We start from the raw sequence: 24,208 nt of genomic DNA, 5'->3' as shown, positions 1-24,208 counted from the left end.
GTATATATGCAAGGAAGCAAAGCCAACATGCATTTCTTTTTTTTTAGGATGTGGCAAGACTCAATCTGTTGGTTCATGTAAATATTGCCTTGATGTCACTCTCCCCTTTACTCTGAAACGCTTGTGTCTGTCTTTAGACCAAAAAGATACAATGAGATCTGGAAGCAAACAATCTTGGCTTCAAATGGAGCAGTGACTGGGAATAAGGTGTTACTTGAAAGCACATCGACAACACCTTCCATTGTGATCCAAGGAGCATCACAAGTGACCACAGGCAAAACATTCAATATTTAACCGTAACGTAAAGTGGTAATTTTAAGAGCAAATCTTACAGTAATAAGCTGTTGTTTAAGCAGCCATATTACTTTGATGGTAGGGTCTATTAGATTAGATTATTTACAGTGTGGAAACAGGCCCTTTGGCCCAACAAGTCTACACCGACAAGAAACCTACCCAGACCTATTCCCCTACATTTACCCCTTCACCTAACACTATGGGCAATTTAGCATGGCCAATTCACCTAACCTGCACATCTTTGGACTGTGGGAGGAAACCAGAGCACCCGCAGGAAACCCACGCAGACACAGGGAGAATGTGCAAACTCCACACAGACAGTTGCCCAAGGCGGGAATTGAACCCGGGTCTCTGGTGCTGTGAGGGAACAGTGCTAACCACTGTGACACCGTGCCGCCCTATTGGTGAGTAGCAGCATGTAAGCTAAACTGCAAACTAGGTGGCCGTGGTGGGGAGTAGGATTTCCCGGAAATAGCCACTGAAGTTGAGAAGTGTCAAGAAATGGGACTGAATCAATCAATCTCACTGCATCCAAAAGCAGAAGAAAAAGGTGTTACTATTTAACACTTATTCAATTAAAATTTTAATTTAAGACATGAATGAACATCAAATTGTTGAATTCAAAACCCTGAGTGTTTGAAGACGTTTAAGTAAAATTGGGCCCAAAGTTATGCCACTTTAAATGTAAAGCACATTCCCCTAGATTCTTTGTTAAAGCTTCATTCAAATCCTTTATCTGCAACGATCTTCTTAAAATCAAACTGTGTTACACTGACTTATCTGCAATTGGCTTCCTTAGATTAGCTTGGGATCACAATACTGATAAACACAAGAGCATTATCACCAGCCTGCAGTACAGGTTTCTTTGGTTTAAGCAGACTTGAGAACTGATAGTCTAGGATTCAATCACTGAAAGAGTCCAGTATTAGATGTGTCCTAGGAGTTCCCATGTACCGGAGATGGTAAGCTTGCATTGTCAATTGAAAGGCTGGTGGATTATGGCTCTTCTTGAGCAAGTATTAACAACTCACTGGCTCCATGATGATCAGTGACTCCGCTGTGTGGAACTGGAACTACACAGTATTGGGTGGCTTCAGGTTGGATGTTGAACTAATTCTTGGGTGGGGCACAAATTGACCTCAGCATTGTGAATGCAACAACAAAAGAGCTGGATTTTCCTGCACTGACCACCTCGTACAGTAGAAACCCCACACTGATTATGCTTCGAATTGAAAAAGCTAACCTTGGGTCTCTTGTGCACTCACAAGATCGTGAGCCAAGAACAAAGGTTTAAACTGACCAATCGGAGGTGGAAATGCTGCTAACACAGAGGATAAATTACAAGTGCAAGATTCCAGGAATGGATATAAGGTGGAGTGGGAAATGGGATTGAGTGGATCCTCAGTTATTGAAGGTTTTCATTCACCAGTGCCTCCGTGACCACAGGATGTCCCAGCGAATGAAGTACTGTTGGAGTATTATACTGGTGTAATGGTGACAGATAATTTGCAAACATGAAGGTGTCAACAAACAGTAATATGAGCAGGAACAGAGTCATTTATTCATGGATAAATATTGGCCAATACACCAGGGATAGCTCCCTTGCTCTTCAAATAATGCAGTGGGATCTTCTCCATCTACCTGAGAGAATAGACAATCTCTTAGTTTAATGTTTCATTAGAAAGACACTCCTGTAGTACTGCACTGGAGAGTTAACCTCAATGATTATGCTCAAGCCTTGAGAGCAGGGCTTGAACCTCCAACATTCTAACTCTCAGGTCCCAGTGCTAACATGGAGCCATCACTTCCGTACTGAGTATCTATGATGTGAACAAGATTTTCTTATAGAATCCCAGAATCCCTACAGTGCAGAAGGAGGCCGTTCGGGCCATTGAATCTGCATCGACCATCTGGCGAAAAAGACTAATCCACCTAACCTAGACATCCCTGGCCACTACAAACAATTTAGCAGGGTCAATCCACCTAACCTGTACATCTGGGGACTGTGGAAGGAAACCCACACAGGCACAGGAAGTACATGCAAGCTCCACACAGACCATCACCTGAGGATGGTATCGTACCCGGGTCCCTGGCGCTGTAGGGCAGCAACACTAACCACCGAGCCACTGTGCCTCTGCTTCTGACTCTTCTGCGTGGAGACACAGGGTTTGACACAAAATTTAAAAATCATTCTGCATTCAGGGCGCTGGGATGGGCTGGAACAAGAAACATTGTTACAGAGCGGGCATTCTTAACAGGAGTGAGCTCAAGCCCAGGTCCACTTGTGACCAAAACCTCTTTGGTGCATCTGCAACAGCATTTGGGTTAGATTTTCCAAGATTGCTGATCTGGATACCATTGTCTTTTCAAAATAGTGGCAAAAGTGAGGACTGCAGATGCTGGAAACCAGAGTTTAGATCAAAGTGGTGCTGGAAACGCACAGCAGGTCCTGCTCCTCAGATGCTGCCTGACCTGCTGTGCTTTTCCAGCACGATTCTGATCTAAACTCTTTTCAAAATGGTGCCCTACCATATCCTACGCTGGAAAACCCAAAGGTCTAGCCTGGGATGAAAGGAAATTGGTGCTGCTATTTCACATGCTTAAAGTGGCAATTTATCAAGTTGTGCGCAATGAAACATCAAATTATGCCACTGGCAAATGATTTGATCACTTGCACAGTGAGATTTAAAATAGTAATTCAGTACAAGCAGTTATCACTTTGCAGAATACTTGCTAATCTTAGCCAGAAATTCATTAAATAATGGGAAAAAAATTATAATTTAAAAAAAGTCATTAGAAATGTTCTGAAGAAGTTCATTTCTTTTCCCCCCACAGCTTAATTCTACAATAGGGACCCATCCATTTTAGGAACTCTATCTCCTGGGCCCAGTCTAAAATGAGACAAACTCATACTTTACAAGGAGCACCATTTTTGATACCTGATTTAAAGTGGAGAAATTAATTGCTCCTGAAGTAAACCGACCAGCTATTGTGATGTGTTCCTGACCCATTTGATCTAATACAGAAGACTCAGTCAGTCATTCATGGGGCAATTTAAGTGAGCTACAGATTTTTCACATTTATAATAGCATTTTAGAAACACACACTCACCAGTGTGACTTTCTACATTAAATTCAGCCCTTTCCTGACAATGGAAAATATCAGAAAATAAAGAACTAAATTTCAAAACCTGTCAGCTAATTCCCTGGAAGAATCTTTCGGCCATCTCAGAGCCATAGAGATATACAGAACTGAAACAGACCCTTCGCTCCAACTTGTCCATGTTGACCAGATATCCTGAATTAATCTGGTCCCATTTACCAGCTCTTGGCCCATATCCCTCCAAACCCTCCCTATTCATATACCCATCTAGATGCCTTTTCAATGTTGTAATTGTACCAGCCTCCACCACTTCCTCTGGCAGCTCGTACCATACAGACACCATCCTCTGCTTGAAAAAGTTGCCCCTTGGGTCCCTTTTAAATCTTTTCCTCTCTCACCCTAAACCTATACTGTTTAGTATTGGGGAAAAAGACCTCATCTCTTTATCATATCCATGCTCCTCATGATTTTATAAATCTCCGTAAGGTCACCCATCAGCCTCCGATGCTGTAGGGAAAATAGCCTGAGAGTATTCAGCCTCTCCCTGTAGCTCAAATCCTCCATCCCTGGAAACATTCTTGTAAACCTTTTCTGAACCCTTTCAAGTTTCACAACATCCCTCCTATAGCAAGTTGAATGTATCGTGTTCAATAATGAAATTGTGGACATGTACAAGCCTGATCAAAACCTCATTTAGAAATCACACTCTCGTATAAAACACAATCTCTCAGGGACCTGCCTTCCCTGAGCCATGGCAGTTTGAGCAATAAAACATATTGATGTAGCAAGGCTTGATAGCTTCCATTAGTCAGGGAGGTGGCACAGAAGTGCTTATTTTGGACTAAAATTTTGAGAAACTACTTAATTTAAAGGCTTATGCATCTTTGCAATTCTCTACATCACAGGGTTACGGATGTTCTATCACTGAATACAATTACGGTTGAAATAGACAGATCTTTGGTGTCTCAGAAGGTGAGGGAAAGATCAGTCATATCAGATTGAATGGCAGAGCAGGCTTGATAGGTTGTATGATCTACACCTGCTCCTATTTCTTGTGGAGTAATGTCACGGAAGGAAAAAGCATGTGGACAAAGTGAGAACAGTGGGCTTGGTTGATTTCAGCCTGGATTTATGGTGAACTGAATTCTCCTTTGGCTCATGTGTTTTCTCATTTCCAAAAATTCAGAATCACGCCACGTACAATCAGAGCTTTTAGCCTGGAGATACCCTACTGGGCCTGGACATTCTGCTTTCTACCCAGATCCAACAGCAATAGCAGGACATGTGGGTGAGTAAAGTACTCATGCCAAAGTCAAGACCCACCAAAATAAAGTTACACTTCAATCCTAAACCATCAGGTGTGAGCTGCCAGAGTCAGTGTGTGTTGGCACTTTGCCCAGTGGATACTTGCCTATCTAAATGAAGCTGTTTGAATATAAAACATGATCAGACTGTGGAAAGGCTCTGCTAAACCGTGCAGTGAATTTATCACATCTCTACATCAAAAAAACACCTAGGCTCACGTGCCAACATTACTACTTGTTTTCTTGTGAGGAAACAACAAGTTAGTGAGTTTCCCTTAAAGTAGTAACTCAAGTTGAATTGGAATGACATTGTATATAAACAACACAAGTCAGCTGTCACATGCAGAGTATGGCTGCAGCAGAAAGAATATAAATTAAATTGAATTCAGGTGACATTGCATCAAATCTGCACCCCACATCATAAGTATCTCTCCCAATTTTTGTTCATGTTGTGGAAGCATAAATTAGGAGGGCTATGCACAGGGTGTTGATCTAATATTGTTTGTCTTTACAATATTATCCGTCATTGTACTCACTCCTAAAACCACCATCATTATTTCCTGACTGGCTCCAGTTGTTCGCAAACCAAACCATCCTTGCTGTGTCCCTCTCAGCATCTCTCTTACAGTACTCCATTGCAACACTCTGCCATGTTCAATCATTTTATGACACCTTATGTATAACACATCAGGAATAGCATCACAGACGATCGACCACATGCTGTATACATGTCATTTTACAGGGAGCCAGTGAAATGGGTTTACCTGGACTTGTCAATGCTCCGAGTGCTCCTGTTGCCGCGGTGAGAGGGTTGGCATTTGTGGTGGCTGTGTTCTGAGCTGCTGCAGCAGCTGCCGCCAAGGTTGCTAGGTTTTGTAGTTGCAAAGCGTTCATACCTAAGTGGGGGGAAACACAAATAACCTCAGGTATGTTTGACAGCTTCTATTTACTCCAGGAAAACACTAATATTTTTGCAGTGATGGGATCTACTTCAACTGGAATAATGTTATCCAAACCTCCTCTCATTAGCCAGGGACACTAGTCTCTTAACACACTGAAATACTTCATGAGCAATGTTTTGAGGAGAAAAACAAATGTTAGCAACTGAAGGATGGCCCTCAAATTAAAACACAAAAGAAAGATGTAATGAAAACATAATTGTTGGAAATACAAGAGCATGACAGTTTATAACTGAAGGAAGAGAATTACTATTTCAGGTACAGACCCTTCATTTAAACTTACTTATAGGTGTATACACTTATTATAATCAAGGAGTTAATTTCCAGTGTTTTTCCAGATGCTGCTGGGCCCTTTCAGCACAGTGGCTCAGTGGTTAGCACTGCTGCCTCACAGCGCCAGGGACCCAGGTTCGATTCCAGCCTCGGGCACCTGTCTGTGTGGAGTTTGCACATTCTCCCTGTGCCTGTGTGGGTTTCTGCTGAGTGCTCCGGTTTCCTCCCACAATCCAAAGATGTGCAGGTTAGGGTGAAATGGCCATGCTAAATTATCTATAGTGTTCAGGGATGTGTAGGTTAGGTGCATTAGTCAGGACTAAATATAGGATAATAGGGTAGGGGAATGGATCTGGGTGGGTTGCTATTCGGAGAGTCGGGATGGAATTGTTGGGCCGAAGTGCCTGTTCCCACACTGAAGGGATTTTATCATCTAGTTTGCTCCAGCATCTGAAAATATTCTCCTTATCGCAGACATGTAGCCCTCACCATTAATCAATGCAGAATGGTCAATCAGAAAAATAAAAGCCATTTAATAGATCTGGGGAAGAGTTTCTTTCCTTTATCCTGATGGTGTTACTTTTGTAAACTCAAAGAGACCTGAAAATCACAAATACATCATTGGAATACAGAGGAGTTTAAAAACAAAACATGCAACTAACGTCCAGACCCTTGAAGCTGTTCACATTGTATTAAAACAGCACTTCATTCCCTATCAACACAAGGTCCTGGAGAGTAGTTACATTTAGATTAGATTAGATTGCTTCCAGTGTGGAAACAGGCCCTTCAGCCCAACAAGTCCACACCGACCCTCCGAAGAGCAACCCACCCAGACCCATTCCCCTACATTTGCCCCTTCACCTAACACTAGGGGCAATTTAGCGTGGCCAATTCACCTAACCTGCACATTTTTGGACTGCGGGAGGAAACCAGAGCACCCGGACGAAACCCACGCAGACACTGGGAGAATGTGCAAACTTCACACAGACAGTTGCCTGAAGCGGGAATTGAACTCAGGTCTCTGGCGCTGTGAGGCAGCAGTGCTAACCACTGTGCCACCGTGCCGCCCACTGGTATTCAATGTTCTTCTGATGATGTGCCCCAACCAAATGCTGATCATTTCTCCCTCTGATACTGGCTAGTCTCCATTCATTACTAGCATTGTCTCGATCTAGCATTTCTGGACCTCTGCTCCCCTTCACAAGTCCTGAAGTCTGATGGGATTAGATTCTGCAAAACTGTTTAGTTTCAGTCATATATAACTTCATCACTCCATGGCAGCCTCTAGCAATGGGCACAGCTGACCCAATGTGGTACATTCTGCTTGTTTCCTTAGACCTTTTTATCTTTTTAATGGTTTCTCTTTTACTCGAATCAGAGCACACTCTCCGTACGCATTCCACACTCTGCAGTAATTGCAGAAGAAGGAACTCTCCCATTTGCTGAGGATACTCTTGGTTTAGATGAGGATGAAGGTGACCCATTGTCAGCTTGTCGCTGTGACTTGATTACTTCACCATTGTCCAAGTTGACTGGGATATTCCAGGATAACTGGCAGGCCTTGTAAAACTGTACCCCAACAGTAATCAGCACATTCAGGAGTGGCAAGAGGATAATCAATAACAAAAGGAAGCAGAAAGCGTCAGATCGAGATAATGATTTGGAGATGACGGTATTGGACTGGGGTGGACAAAGTTAAAAGTCACACAACATCAGGTTATAGTCCAACAGGTTCAATTGGAAGCACTAGCTTTCTGAGCACTGCTCCTTCATCAGGTGGTTGTGGAGGACAACACCATACAACCTTGTCACGGTGGACGCTGCAGGACATGTCAGAGTGTCGACCTGGACACCACCATTACACGTGGGGACACCATCCACCACGTACGTGGCAGGTACTCATGTGACTCAGCCAACGTTGTCTATCTCATATGCTGCAGGCAAGGATGCCCTGAGGCATGGTACATTGGCGAGACTGAGCAGAGGCTACAGCAACGGATGAATGGGCACCGCACAACAATCACCAGACAGGAGTGTTCCCTCCCAGACGGAGAACACTTCAGTGGTCCACGACATTCGTCCTTGGACCTTCAGGTGACCGTCCTCCAAGTGAACTTTGGGATAGGCAACAACGAAAACTGGTCGAGCAGAGGCTGATAGCTAAGTTCGGTACCCATGGGGATGGCCTCAACTGGGACCTTGGTTTTATGTCACACTGCACATGACCTAATTGCACTATATATGCACACAGACACTCCCAGACACAGACACACACCCCTACAGGCCCATACACTCACACATACACCCCCACACTCACAAATGCACCCTCTCACAGACTTATACCCCTTGACACTCACACTCATACACACACTCTCTCACAGACACTCATAACCCACCCCCCCACACATATACATTTAAATTTGTGGGGTGAATTTGTACCTGCAGAATTACATTTTATTTTGCTCAAAAACTTCATGAATCCATGTAAGATTCTGTAAATCCCTTTTTTAGATTAGAATCAGTCTGACCATTGTGGCACAGACAGTCTCACACAGGGCACCTCACGTTTTAAATGCATTATGACACCAATTGTTAAAGTTCAGTTGAGAATGTAACATTTAAATGTTCTGTGATTTACATATGAAAGAACTGAAACCAGTAATGTTCATTCTAAAACATGAAAGACTTAACAAACAACCCAGATCCTTTTCAATATATAATTTTAGTTGCATCACACTGGGAACTTTTGCAATAAATTCTGTGTCTTACGATCTTATGCTCCACACCCACCTGATGAAGGAGCAGCACTCCGAAAGCTAGTGCTTTCGAATAAACCTGTTGGACTATAACCTGGTGTTGCGAGATAAAAGTGGAATGCATGCATAACGTTCTTTCCAAGACCTTGGCTGATTGATTAGGCAAGGTGAACATGTGAGGAGGTAACAATTAACTGGCTCATCAAATCAGCACCAGGCTTATCATGAAAACATTGTTCTCCTCCCCACTGCTGTTACATGTGGGAACAGAGGGTCATAGAGATGTATGGCATGGAAACAGACTCTTCGGTCCAAACTGTCAAAGTCAACCAGATATCCCAACCCAATCTAGTCCCACCTGCCAGCACCCGGCCCATATCCCTCCAAACCCTTCCTTATTCATATACCCATCCAAATGCCTTTTAAATGTTGCAGTTGTACCAGCCTCAACCACTTCCTCTGGCAGCTCATTCTATACACATACCACCCTCTGTGTGAAAATGTTGCCCCTTAGGTGTCTTTTATATCCTTCTCCTCTCACCTTAAACCTATGCCCTCTTGTTCTGGACTCCCCGACACCAGGGAAAAGACTTTGCCTATTTATCCTATCCATGCCCCTCATAATTTTGTAAACCTCTATAAAATTAGATTATTAGATTAGATTAGATTAGATTAGATTACTTTACAGTGTGGAAACAGGCCCTTCGGCCCAACAAGTCCACACCGCCCCGCCGAAGCCCAAACCACCCATACCCCTACGTTTACCCCTTATCTAACACTACGGGCAATTTAACATGGCCAATTCATCTGACCTGCACATCTTTGGACTGTGGGAGGAAACCGGAGCACCCGGAGGAAACCCACGCAGACACGGGGAGAACGTGCAAACTCCACACAGTCAGTCGCCTGAGGCGGGAATTGAACCCGGGTCTCTGGTGCTGTGAGGAAGCAGTGCTAACCACTGTGCCACCGTGCCACCCACCATAAGGTTCCCCCTCAGCCTCCGACGCTCCAGGGAAAACAGCACCAGCCTGTTCAGCCTCTCCCTATAGCTCAAATCCTCCAACCCTGGCAACATCCTTGTAAATCTTTTCCGAACCCTTTCAAGTTTCAAAACATCTTTCCGATAGGAAGGAGACCAAAATTGCACGCAATATTCTAACAGTGGCCTAAGCAATGTACTATACAGCCGCAATATGACCTCTCAACTCCTGTATTCAATATTCTGACCAATAAAGGAAAGCATACCAAATGCCTTCTTCACTATCCTATCTACCTGCGACTCCACTTTCAAGGAGCTATGAACCTGCACTCCAAGGTCTCTTTGTTCAGCAACACCCCCTAGGCCATGTGGCAGAAACTGGACCTTTCTGCTTTCTGAGGGCAGAAACAGATGCAAAATGGCCCAGTTATGGAGATCAATAGCCTGAACCCTGCTGAAACATCCAATTCATTGTATAGATGATCCTGCTGGATGTAATTTGTTTCTCGTCAGAAACATGTTGATAATCTGACTGCACAAGCAAAGTTCTACAGGTGTCCTGACCAAAATTCCTTTTTCAACCAAACAAATGATTAATTGTTTGATTTATAAGTTTGTCATATTTTGGGATTGTGTCTTTAGTGTAACACAAAACAGAAGAATGTAGGTGATCACATGATCTACTCCGAATTCTCCCCAACAAGTCTCGGTGGCTTGGTTGGTACAGGTGTTGGAATTAGAAGTTTTATGAAAAGATCTATTTTGAACCGTTAGCCGAATTCAAAAAGAGAGTCGAGTCAGTGGTCCAGAGGAAGGTTAATTGGTGTTTCCAACTGGCACACAAGGCCCTTATGATTCACATTATCATGGAGATGGATTTTGGAAATAGAAATGTTCATAACAATTCATTATAGCATTGTTACAGGTTCTTTAAGATATAACTGAACTTCACAGAGGCAAGATAGTTTGAAGGACCTGATAGAGACAATTTAAACACATCCTGCACCTGAAGCAGAGAAAATACTGACACTACAGTTCACCACACTGCATACACTGCACTCAGACTGAAGAAGAGCTCATGAAGATTTTTAAGAGATTGGAAGATTTGTGTAGCTTGGGCTGAAGGGGAGGAGTTGTCATGATAACCCTCACAATGAAAGTTCGTTCTGGATTTAGAAATGATATCATTTGGAACAGACAATAATGGAAGCCATTTGGCATTGGAGTATAGCCTCAGGTTGGTTCTGGAGGAGTTAAATGTTTCCTGAAGAAGGGCTTATGCCCGAAACGTCGATTCTCCTGTTCCTTGGATGCTGCCTGGCCTGCTGTGCTTTTCCAGCAACACATTTTCAGCTCTGATCTCCAGCATCTGCAGTCCTCACTTTCTTCTTCAATAACAGTGTAATATACAGAATTTTTTGTCATTTTAAACGCTAAATGGGAAACCTTTCTGTGATTCAGTGCACAAGTTACCCAAAGAATAGTACTTTGGCAGTAATTTGCTTGATCAATAGAAGTTTAAATGTGAAATCTTCTTATTTGATCCTTCCAGATGCTAGAAACTCAAATGTCTCTTTTTAAAAAATAGTTATTGGTCTCTCTAGGGATTGTACACATATCACTTCAGTTTACGTGACGCTGTGTGAGAGAACAGTGGGCACTGTGTTCTGTTATAAACAGCAAAACACTCCAAAAAGTAATCTGTTGTTCATGGAAGTGCTCTGAAATGTTCTGACAATGCAATAAGGTGCATTAAAAGTCCCAACAATTCAATTTTTATGTTCTTTCTCTCCTTGCATACTTGTATTAAGTGTTGGCTGAGGAGAATGGGGCGGCCTTCATTACCCTTATATGCAATGTGCGAATCTAGTCCAGTATGAACTGGGTTGATAATATGATTCCACTGTTGGGAACCTGGTCTCGATCTCTGTCTGGTGGGACCGGATAATATTCATCATCAATAAAAACTGAAATATGCATGACATTTTCTATAAAATATGATGTAAGCACTGGAATAGAAAGGAAAATTGCACAAGAAAAATCCCATTTAGCCCAACAACAATAGAAACAGGTTGTATTTATATAGCACCTTTAAGGCAAAAAACAAACATTGCAAGGTACTTTATGGCAGCGTTTTCAGAAATAAAAACTTGACACTGAATTACATAAAGAGATGTCAGCAAAAACTACAAACAATCTCATCAAAGAGGAAGGTTCAAAATGGATCTCAAAGGTAGAAAGACAGAAAGAGTATGAGAGAAGAGGTTTTTGAGTTGTGGGGGCAAGTTTCGAGATTATATCTCAGGCAGCTAAAGCAAATGAAAATTGGGGAAAGTGCCACACAATAGAATCAGAGAAGCGCAAATAATATTGAGGAGTGTAAGGTTTGAGGAAGTTATGTAGATAGGAAGGGGTGAGGTTGGGAAGGAATTCAGAAAGAAGAATGAGAATTATAAAATTTTGGGACCTGGAGCCAAAACAGAGAATGCAGGGGTAATGGGTAAACGGGACTTGGTGCAAGTGCAGGCTCAGACGTGGATGCACAGTTTGCTTTGCTATAGAAATCCATTTGAATAGACCATGAAATTCTAACCAATCCATTTGGTAGCGACTTAAACACAAAACGAGATTATTTAGTTCAGGATGCTTCACCCTGAGCTCCATACTCTAATTCCACTTTTCCTCCCTTTCTCCATATTCTTTTACAATCGTCCTTTTAAAAATATTTACTAATTCCATTTTAAACGAGCGGACTATGATAAAGCACCTACAATTTTATGAACTTTTTGTGAAATGACTGGGGCTATTTTCTGTTACCCTTTATTCGTCCAGTAATAACTACGAGCTTATAAGTTTGTTGCCAATTTCCCTATAGGTAGAAACGAGCTTCATTGTTTAGCCTTTCAAAGCATTGTCGAAGTTTGAAAGTGCTCCTTCCAGATCCTGCTGAAACAGTTATTTCCGGGCCCTGATTTCTATTCTTTCTTCATAACTCCAACCTCTCATTACTAGTATCTCTAAGTGGCAAGGCTACAATATTCCCTCTAAAGTGGGGTACCTAGACCATACTGAATGTTCCAAAGGTGACTGATCCAATGTCTTGAACAAACTCCATATCCTTGCGTTAACTTTTCTTTGATGTAAAGAGCCGAGTTCACAATGGGGCGAACAGCAGGGTTATGAAATGGAGGACAGAGAAGAAACCGAATGTAGGAATAGTGAATCAAAGCTTGAGTTTGCAGGATGAGAAGAGTACAGAAAATAAGGACTTCGAGGCACAGTCATAGAGATGTACAGCATGGAAACAGAGCCTTTGGGCCAACTCATTCAGGCCAATATCCCAAATTAATCTAGTTGCATTTGCCAGCATTTGACCCATATCCCTCTAAACCTTTCCTATTCATGTACCCATCCAAATGTCTTTGGATGCTTCCACCACTTCCTCTGGCAGCTTATTCCATACATGCACAACTTTCTGTCTGAAAATGTTGCCCCTCAGGTCCCTTTTAATTTTTTTCCTTCTCCCCCTAAACCTCGGCCCTTCAGTTTTGGACTCCCCTCCCTGGGGAAAAGACCTTGACTATTCACCCTATCAATGCCCCTCATGATTTTAAGAATCTCTACAAGGTCACCCCTCAGCCTCTGACCCTCCTGGGAAAATAGCCTCAGTCTATTCAGATTCTCCTTATAACTCAAACCCTCTAATCCTGACAACATCCTTGTAAATCTTTTCTCAAGTCTTTCAAGTTTAACTTTTGAGTTTGCTGGACCCAGGAAAGAAAGTGTAAATGATGATACAAAAGCCCACTGAGTAAACCGTACACATTTCCAACACATGGTACAGAACATTACCAGGAACAGCAGTGCAGCAAGACTAAGAACAAGTGATTTCAGGTCAGGTAGACTTTAACAATTTATCCTCATTCCTCCACTGCCTTAGCCTGGCTTGGGGAAGGATGTCTAACAATAGTTTTCCAAGATTTCGAAGAGAATTGATAGAAGTGATCAAAGCCAATTGCTTGCTTTGTTGAAGTAATTATTTACTATGTTATGAGTCAGAAGCAATATCAAAACAGGATTAGGCCGCTCACTCTATCGAACATTCTCCACCATTCAATACAATCATGTTTGAATGAATACTTCAATGTCTTTTATTCTTGCTATTCCATAGCCCTCAGGGGGAGAGAAATCCAAAGATTCACCAATCTCTGGGGAAAGAAAATGATCTTCATCTTGGTTCTAAATGGTATTCCCCCTTATTTTTAAACTCGTGCCCCCTGTCCTGCATCCCCACTCAGGGGCAACATCTTACTCGCCTCCATTGTTTAAAGACTTTGTATGTTTTAATTAAATCACCTCTCATTCTTTGAAACTTCCAAGAATACAGGCCCAGTTTTCTTGATTTCCCTTGATGTGACACTCTCACCATCCTGGGAACAAGTCTGTTGAACCTTCACTGCACTCCATCAATGCCAATGGTATCTTTCTGGAGATAAGGTGGTACATGTATGGAATAAGCTGCCAGAGGAAGTGGTAGAGGCTGGTACAACTGCAACATTTAAGAGGCATTTGGATGAGCATATGAACAGGAAGGTTCTGGATTAGTGGTGCTGGAAGAGCACAGCAGTTCAGGCAGCATCCAAGGAGCTTCAAAATCGACGTTTCGGGTAAAAGCCCTTCATATTATTCCTGATGAAGGGCTTTTGCCCGAAACATCGATTTCAAAGCTCCTTGGATAGTGCCTGAACTGCTGTGCTCTTCCAGGACCACTAATCCAGAATCTGGTTTCCAGCATCTGCAGTCATTGTTTTTACCTATATGAATAGGAAGGGTTTGGAGGGATATGGGTTGGGTGCTGGCAGGTGGGACTAGATTGGGTTGGGATATCTGGTCAGCATGGACAGGTTGGACCAAAGGGTCTGTTTCCAAGCTGTATATCTCTACTCTATGACTCTATGACTCTGTAAGGTGACCAAAACTGTACATGGTGCTCCAGATGTGGAGGAAGGCTAATTTTGAGCGTATTAGGCAAGAACTTTCAAAAGGGTGAAAGGAAAGGCTGGTAGCGTAGGGATTGCTGGATGACTAGAGAAATTGAGGTTTTGGTTAAGAGAAAGAAGGAAGCATATGTCAGGCAGAGACAGGAGAGATTGAGTGAATCCTTAAAAGTGTAGTGTATAAAGACAGTAGGAGTATACTTAAGAGGGAAATCAGGAGGGCAAAAAGGGGACAAGAGATAGCTATGGCAAATAGGATTAAGGAGAATCCAAAGGAATTTTATAAATACGTTAAGAACAAAAGGGTAATTAGGGAGAGAATAGGGCCCCTCGAAGATCAGCAAGGCAGCCTATGTGAGGAGCCGCAGGAGATGTGGGGATATAATAAATGAGGATTTTGCATCAGTGGTAACTGTGGAGAAGAATATGGAAGATATAGAATGTGGGGAAAAAGATAGTAACATCTTGAAAAATGTCCATATTACAGAGGAGGAAGTGCTGGATGTCTTGAAATACATAAAAGTGGATAAATCCCTCAGACCTGATCAGATGTACCCTAAAACTCTGTGGGAAGCTAGGGAAGTGATTACTGCGCCTCCCGCTGAGGTATTTGTATCATCAATAGTCACAGGTGAATTGCCAGAAGACTGGAGGTTGGCTAACGTGTGGCCACTATTTTAAAAAGGTGGTAAGGAAAAGCAAGGGAATTGCAGACTAATGAGCCTGACATCGGTGGTGGGCAACTTGTTGGAAGGAATCTTGAGGGACAGGATTTACATGCATTTGGAAAGGCAAGGACTGATTAGAGATAGTCAGCATGGCTTTGTGCGTGGGAAGTCACATCTCATGAATTTAATTGAGGTTTTTGAAGAAGTAACAAAGAGAATTGATTAGGGCAGAGCAGTAGATGTGATCCATATGGACTTCAGTAAGGCGTTTGACAAGGTTCCCCATGGGAAATGGGTTAGCAAGGTTAGATCTCATGGAATACAGAGTTTGCTGATGAGACCAACATTGGAGGTGTAGTGGACAGTGAAGAATATTACCTCAGATTAAAACAGAATCTTGATCAGGTAGGCCAATGGACTGAGGAGTGGCAGATGGAACTTAATTTAGATAAATGTGAGGCGCTGCATTTTGGAAATGCAAACCAGAGCAGGACTTATACACTTAATGGTAAGGTCCTGGGGAGTGTTGCTGAACAAAGAGACCTTGGAGTGCAGGTTCATAGCTCCTTGAAAGCGAAGTCGCAGATAGATAGGATAGTGAAGAAGGTTTTTGATATGCTTTCCTCTATTGGTCACAGCACTGAGTATAGGAGCTAGGAGGTCATGTTGCGACTATACAGGACATTGGTTAGGCCACATTTGGAACATTGCGTGCAATTCTGGTGTCCTTCCTATCGGAAGGATGTTGTGAAACTTGAAGGGTTCAGAAAAGATTTACAAGGATGTTGCCAGGGTTGGAGAATTTGAGCTATAGGGAGAGGCTGAATAGGCTGGGGCTGTTTTCCCTGCAGCGTCAGAGACTGAGGGGTGACCTTACAGAGGTTTATAAAATCATGAGGGGCATGGATAGGGTAAATAGACAAGGCCTGGGGTGCGGGAGCTGCCAGAGGAAGTGGTGGTACAATTACAATATTTAAAAGGCATTTGGATGGGTATACGAATAGGAAAGGTTTTCAGGGATGGGGCCAAATGCTAGCAAATGGGACTAGATTAATTTAGGATATCTGGTCAGCACGAATGAGTTGGACCGAAGGGTCTGTTTCTGTGCTGTACATCTCTACGACTCTATAACTGCAGCTGCTGGAAATCTGAACCAAAAATCTGGAGAAACTCAGCAGATCTGGCAGTATCTGTGGACAGAGAAACACTAGTAATGTTTTCAGTCCAGTTACCATTCTGTTCTGAATAAGGGTCACACTTGACCTGAAATATTAACTCCGATTTCTCTCCACAGATGCTGCCAGACTTGCTGGGTTTCCCCAGAAATTCCAGCGTTTTTCAAGTATTTATCTCTGCCTTAAAAATATGTATAGATTTTACACCCACTGCCTATTGAGGAAGGGAATTTCAGGGACACTTAACTGTCTGAGAGAAGGAAAAATTTTCTTCTAATTTTAAGGTGACGACCTCTGTTCTGGATGGGCAGGTTTTGAGTCAGGGGAATTTTAATAAGTTTAATGATAGAGAATGAAACTCTTGCTTTTGTGAAGTTGATTGTGTGTCTGTTTGTAAGACGTGTATTCTAATCCTGGCACAGCTGAGGTCTGAACAACTTCCTGAATCTCTAGCGTGGACACTGTAATAGACCCAGAGAGAATCATCCATCTGTCACTTTTTAACCGTTAGTGATTGGCAGCCACTCCTAACATCTGACATCTGTTCCCACTTATTGATATGCAGATTTATGCTAATCATTGTGCACAGTAAGAGGAGAAATTATCTAAGGTGAACATTAAATTAAATTTACATGGCCTTCTCATTGTAAATAAAATCAAAAGTTTCAGATAAGAATATTCAGCTGTGTGGGGCTTTGATACTGGGCACAAGAGTAGAAATGGAGCAGAATTTTATTTTCGACAAAGTGCACAATTCTAAATATTCAGCTGAGAGTAGTAAGGTTGAAATAAAACTCTCCCTGCCCATCTCCTCTTAGAGGTACTAGTTATCAGCAGCTCACTGTGGCTGGCTGTTTCCAAACTATGAGTCAGTCGCCCTGAGAGGAAGACCGGGCTCACACACTTGACTGATTTGTTTTTACACACTTCCTAACCTCTGAATTGCCCGCGCCAATTGTTAAATTCTAGATATCTCAATCTTGAGCACAATTGCACGCTCTCCCTGTGTCTGTGTGGGTGTCCTCCCATAATCCAAAGATGTGCAGGTCAGGTGAATTGGCCATGGTAAATTGTCCATAGCGTTAGTTACATTAGTCAGAGGGAAATGGGTCTGGGTGGGTAACTCTTCGGAGGGTCGGTGTGGACTTGTTGGGCCGAAGGGCCTGTTTTCACACTGTAGGGAATTTAATCTAATCTAATCTACTCAAATATCCTGCTTTTATGGTTAACTATTGTTCCGTCATGCAGCATCTACCATGCATTCAGCTGCAGCTCATGAGGTTGTGCGCTTTGTGCACGGAGCTCATACATGAGAGCACAGCACTCCCTTTGTGACCTCTTGCTACAGTCTCCCGCGACTTCAAAACTTTGCGCTCCAAAATCCTACTTCAAATTCCATCTAGCACAATGGTGGCTCAGGGGTAAGCACTGCTCCCTCACACAGCCAGGGTCTCGGGTTCGATTGCCGCCTCGGGCAGCTGCCTGTGTGGAGTTTGCACATTCTCCCCGTCTGCATGGGTTTCCTCTCACAATCCAAAGATGTGTAGGTCAGGTGGATTGGCAATGCTAAATTGCCCATAGTGTCCAAGGATATGCAGGTTAGGTGGAATGATTGTGGGATATCATCCCGTAGTGTCTATGAATGTGCAGGCTAGGTAGATTAGCCAAGGGAAATACAGGATGATAGGGATAGGATAGAGGGGTCTTTCTGGGTGGAATGCTCTTTGGTCTGAGTCAGTGTGGAGTTAATGGGCTGAATGGCCTGCTTCCACACCGTAGGGATTCTGCAAATAATCTTCAGAAAGCTCTTAGTCCTTTTTTGCTTGGAGTCTGTCAACTACCTGTATAGCTACAAATGAAGTCCTTGAGGCTATCTTTTTAATATTGAAGACACACTATAAATCCAGGTTTGATTAGATTCCTACAGTGTGGAAACAAGCCCTTCAGCCCAACCAGTCCATACCGACCCTCCGAAGAGTAAACCACCCATACCCATTTCCCTCTGACTAATGCACCTAAGACTATGGACAATTTTAGCATGGCCAATTCACCTAGAAAGGATGTGATAAGAGACACTTATGATGTGAGCTTCACAATCTTTGGGAGGCAGTAGCACAGTGGTAACATCACCAGAGTAGTCTGAGGACCAGGCTAATGTTCTAGGTACTCAGATTACTTAGAGTGCGGAAACAGGCCCTTCTGCCCAACAAGTCTACACTGACACTCCAAACAGCAACCCACCCAGACCCATTCCCCTATATTTACCCCTTCACCTAACACTACAGGCAATTTAGCATGGCCAATTCACCTAACCTGCACATTTTTGGACTGTGGGATGAAAGAGTTGCCTGAGGTGGGAATTGAACCCGGGTCTCTGGCGCAGTGAGGCAGCAGTGCTAGCCACTGTGCAACCGTGCCACCCGAACATTTTGTTAACCAAAATGGCCAGTTAATATATTAAAGATTTGGAGATGCCGGTGTTGGACTGGGGTGTACAAAGTTAAAAATCACACAACACCAGGTTATAGTCCAACAGGTTTAACTGGAAGCACACTAGCTTTCAGAGCGACGCTCCTTCATCAGGTGGTAGTGGAGGGCTCAATCCTAACAGAATTTAAAGCAAAAATTTACAGTGTCATGTAACTGAAATTATACATTGAAAAATTGATTGTCTGTTAAGCCTTGAAATTCTGAGTTAGGATTGAGCCCTCCACCATCACCTGATGAAGGAGCGTCGCTCCAAAAGCTAGTGTGCTTCCAATTAAACCTGTTGGACTATAACCTGGTGTTGTGTGATTTTTAACTTAATATATGCAAAGCTTTGTTCCTACAGCTCATTGGCCTAGCTCTAACACCTGACTTGTTTACAATACAAAAATACACTTCAGTTATTCTACATTATATCATACCGGAGCACAGCAAAATACTGAACAAACATTTGTGTAAGGAGGTAATAACTCCTTTCTATTGCTCGTAATATTCATAAAGCAGAATTGTAAATGAAAGAGGAGATTACACTTCCAAATTAGTGTAGTTGCCGGGAAGTCCCACCATCTCAACCTTGCCCCTAGCCTGAGGCATGTTGACCCACAGGACAGAAGTCACCACCAGTCGCTTCTCTCTAATGAGAGAACAGTCCTCTGGTCCTCGAGTGACTTTGTCGTAATTTCCTTTCCAACATTCTTCTCAAGAGATATATTTTACCCTTCAAGAGAATTTCAGTACTGGAGTCTTGCTTCACTTGTAAAGGAGCTTGGTTAGAATACACAGAGTCCTGGAGATGTACAGCACAGAAACACACCTTCGGTCCAATGGGTCCATGCCGAACAGATATCCTAACCTTACCTAGTCCCATTTGACAGTATTTGACCGAGATCACTCTAAACCCTTCCTGTTCATATATCCATCCAGATGACTTTTAAATGCTGTAATTGTACCAGCCTCCACCACTTCCTCTGTTAGCTCATTTCACACATGCACCACCCTCTGCGTGAAAAAGTTGCCCCTTAGGTCCTTTTTGTGGGCGGCACGGTGGTACAGTGGTTAGCACTGCTGCCTCACAGTGCTAGAGACCCGGGTTCACTTCCCGCCTCAGGCGACTGACTGTGTGGAGTTTGCACGTTCTCCCCGTGTCTGCGTGGGTTTCCTCCGGGTGCTCCGGTTTCCTCCCACAGTCCAAAGATGTGCAGGTCAGGTGAATTGGCCATGCTAAATTGCCCGTAGTGGTAGGTAAGGGGTAAATGTAGGGGTATGGGTGGGTTGCGCTTCGGCGGGGCGGTGTGGACTTGTTGGGCCGAAGGGCCTGTTTCCACACTGTAAGTAATCTAATCTAATCTAATCTAATCTAATCTAATCTAAATCTTTACCCTCTCACCCTAAACCTATGCCCTCTAGTTCTGGACTCCCCCACCTCAGGGAAAAGATCTTGTCTATTTACCGTATCCATGCCTCTCATGAATTTATTGGAGATAGATTCTTGATTATTGAGGGGACGAAAGATGATTTGGAATGTAGACATTCAGATCAGCTGTGATCTTACTGAATGGTAAAGGAGGCTCATAGTGCTGAGTGACCTAGTCATATTCCTGGGTCATGTGTTCAGGAGTGAAGTCAGACTGCATTTCTTCACTAAAAAAGTGACCGAAAGCTGTAAACTCTCTGCTGCCAAAAAGTTGTTGAGTCTAGTGGCTTAATTGAAAAATTCAAAACTCAGATTGATAGAGTTTTGTTCAGCAAATCTAGTACTGATTAAAGTACCAATGTGGGTAAACAAGGTGAAATGTAGATTATCATGACAGGCAATGTCAGAAATCCTCAAGGATTTGAATAGCCGGCTTTTTCCATGTTCCGAAACAAAGGGTTATTCAACTACAACAAAATGGGCAATAACCAGAGTCATACAGCACAGGAACAGACCCTTCGGTCCAACCAGTCACTGCCGACCATGTTCCCAAACTAAACTAACGTCACCCGCCTGCTCTCGGCCCGTATCTCTCCATCGTCGTAATCAAACTTTTAAAATAACTGTATAAACACCCAGGTGGACACACCAAAAAGCTTTTAAGAAAACATTAACTCCATCCGGTGTCTTTTACTATGAGGGAAAAAAAAAAGAGACTTTTATTTATATAGCGCTGCTCACGGTCAGAGAATTCGCCCAAGAACTTTAAAACTAAGTACAGCCGCGACCACACTTCAAAACACATGTAGGAAACAAGAGCAGCCGGTTTGCACGGAGCAGTCTTCCACAGTGTAACAAGAATTAGATAAATGTTTGCTAAATGTTGATTGAAGGATAAAAAATAAGCCAAGATGCTGGGAAGAATATGCTACTGTCCTTCAAAATGGAATCATGGGACCTTTTACCTTCACCTGAAGCTGCCAATAGGCTCTTGGTTTTACGTTTCATCCTCAAGACAACATCTCCAACAATGCAGCCTTCCCTCGGTACCACATCACAGCTTCAGCCTTGGCTTTTGTGCTCTAGCGTACAATGCTCCTCTAATATGATGTGGGAAATGCAGCTTTAATTTAGCACCCAAAAACTGTGGGAAATGGTTTAATGTTGATGTGGCGAAAGTGAGGACTGCAGTAGGTGTAGATTAGAGTTGAGAGTGTGGTGCAAACACCAGCAACGGTTCTCCATCAAGATCCTCCGCTCCACGCTTGCAGCAATGCGCCGGTACCTAACCTCTCTACAGTCTGCCCTGCCTCAGCTGAGGGCCACACTCTCTCAGAATTGCAAAGGACCCACTCTGTACTACATCCTCAGGAGAATTCATACTCTCAACAAACAGTATTTCAATTCCATCTCAAACATCAAAAACTGTAAGTACAACAAACTTTTATCTACCCAGCTCCATAACCAGCGCTCCTTGAACATTCCAGAAGATTCCCCTGACCTCGGAAACGCCATTAGCCATGCGGCTGATGCAGCTACCACCCCCACGCTGATTGATGATGTCACTTCCGCCCCCATCATGGCCACTCCCACAGCCACTTCTGGCCCTCACATCATCGCCGATGCCACACCCTCAGTGACTTCCGCCACCCCTACTGCCGTGTCTGCCACCACTTCCGCCCCCACCTGCGCCACTCACCTGCATTCTGCTGACACGCCCCCCACAGACCCCACTGTCACTATCCCCACCCCCCAGAACCCTGAGGGGAACACTACCCCTGCTCATGACTCTATCCCCATTCCCCCCACCATCACACCCACTCCAGGTACTGGCTCCGACCCCACTCCCAGCTCTACACCCACACCAGCTCCCAGCTCCCAGCCCTGCCGAGTTTTCACCATCCCCCCAGACCTCCCCCTCACTGAGGACGAACGATCAGTCCTCAGCAAAGGACTCACCTTCGTCCCCGTCCGTCCACGCATCAATGAATTTAATACACGCCGTGACATCGAACAATTCTTCCGTCGCCTCCGCCTCCGAGCTTACTTTCACAATCAGGACTCCCGCCCACCTTCCGAGGACCCCTTCGCCCATCTCCAACACACTGCATCCACCTGGACACCCCGCGCTGGCCTATTACCTGCCCTCGACCTCTTCATTTCCAACTGCCGCCGGGACATTAACCGCCTCAACCTGTCGACCCCCCTCCCCCACTCCAACCTCTCACCCTCACAACGCGCAGCCCTCCAATCCCTCTGCTCCAATCCTGACCTCACCATCAAGCCAGCGGACAAAGGGGGCGCAGTGGTAGTCTGGCGCACTGACCTCTACATCGCTGAAGCCAAACGCCAACTCGAGGACACCTCTTCCTACCGCCCCCTTGACCATGACCCCACCCCCCATCACCAAACCATCATCTCCCAGACCATACAGAACCTCATCACCTCAGGAGATCTCCCACCCACAGCTTCCAACCTCATAGTCCGGGAACCCCGCACTGCCCGGTTCTACCTCCTTCCCAAGATCCACAAGCCTGACCACCCTGGCCGACCCATTGTCTCAGCATGCTCCTGCCCCACTGAACTCATCTCTACCTACCTCGACACTGTCCTATCCCCCCTAGTCCAGGAACTCCCCACATACGTTCGAGACACCACCCACGCCCTCCACCTCCTCCAAGACTTCCGTTTCCCCGGCTCCCAACACCTCATCTTCACCATGGATATCCAATCCCTCTACACCTCCATCCGCCATGACCAGGGCCTCCAAGCCCTCCGTTTTTTCCTCTCCAGACGTTCCCAACAGTACCCCTCCACCGACACTCTCATTCGTTTGGCCGAACTGGTCCTCACCCTTAACAATTTCTCCTTTGAATCCTCCCACTTCCTCCAGACCAAAGGGGTAGCCATGGGCACACGTATGGGCCCCAGCTATGCCTGTCTCTTTGTTGGCTACGTAGAGCAGTTGATCTTCCGTAATTACACCGGCACCACTCCCCACCTCTTCCTCCGCTACATTGATGACTGCATTGGCGCCACCTCGTGCTCCCGCGAGGAGGTTGAGCAATTCATCAACTTCACCAACACATTCCACCCTGACCTTAAATTTACCTGGACCATCTCTGACACCTCCCTCCCCTTCCTGGACCTCTCCATCTCCATCAGTGACGACCGACTTGACACTGACATCTTCTACAAACCCACCGACTCCCACAGCTACCTGGATTACACCTCTTCCCACCCTACCTCTTGCAAAAATGCCATCCGGTATTCCCAATTCCTCCGCCTCCGCCGTATCTGCTCCCAGGAGGAGCGGTTCCACCATAGAACACACCAGATGGCCTCCTTCTTTAGAGACCGCAATTTCCCTTCCCACGTGGTTAAAGATGCCCTCCAACGCATCTCATCCACATCCCGCACCTCCGCCCTCAGACCCAACCCCTCCAACCGCAACAAGGACAGAACGCCCCTGGTGCTCACCTTCCACCCTACCAACCTTCGCATAAACCAAATCATCTGCCGACATTTCTGCCACCTCCAAACAGACCCCACCACCAGGGATATATTTCCCTCCCCACCCCTCTCCGCCTTCCGCAAAGACCGTTCCCTCCGTGACTACCTGGTCAGGTCCACGCCCCCCTACGACCCACCCTCCCATCCTGGCACTTTCCCCTGCCACCGCAGGAACTGTAAAACCTGTGCCCACACCTCCTCCCTCACCTCCATCCAAGGCCCCAAAGGAGCTTTCCACATCCATCAAAGTTTTACCTGCACATCCACTAATATCATCTATTGTA

General features: G+C 44.4%; 1 protein-coding gene across 21 annotated transcripts in view; it reads right to left on the bottom strand.

Moving 5' to 3' along the window:
* The window catches only part of celf2 (cugbp, Elav-like family member 2), a 1,014,614-nt gene that overhangs the window by 23,180 nt on the left and 967,226 nt on the right, over window positions 1-24,208 (bottom strand). For all 21 annotated transcript variants that reach the window (XM_043714096.2, XM_043714095.2, XM_087999366.1 and 18 more), the window contains one exon: window positions 5,465-5,596. In XM_043714096.2, the coding sequence (XP_043570031.1) occupies window positions 5,465-5,596 (132 nt within the window). The remainder of the gene's footprint in view (window positions 1-5,464; window positions 5,597-24,208) is intronic.

The sequence above is a fragment of the Chiloscyllium plagiosum genome, unplaced genomic scaffold, assembly GCF_037043375.1.
Source record: "Chiloscyllium plagiosum isolate Xiang-an unplaced genomic scaffold, Cpla_swu_hap1 HiC_scaffold_23, whole genome shotgun sequence".
NCBI classification, from domain to species: domain Eukaryota; kingdom Metazoa; phylum Chordata; class Chondrichthyes; order Orectolobiformes; family Hemiscylliidae; genus Chiloscyllium; species Chiloscyllium plagiosum.
This window is presented reverse-complemented; position numbering and strand designations above follow the sequence as displayed.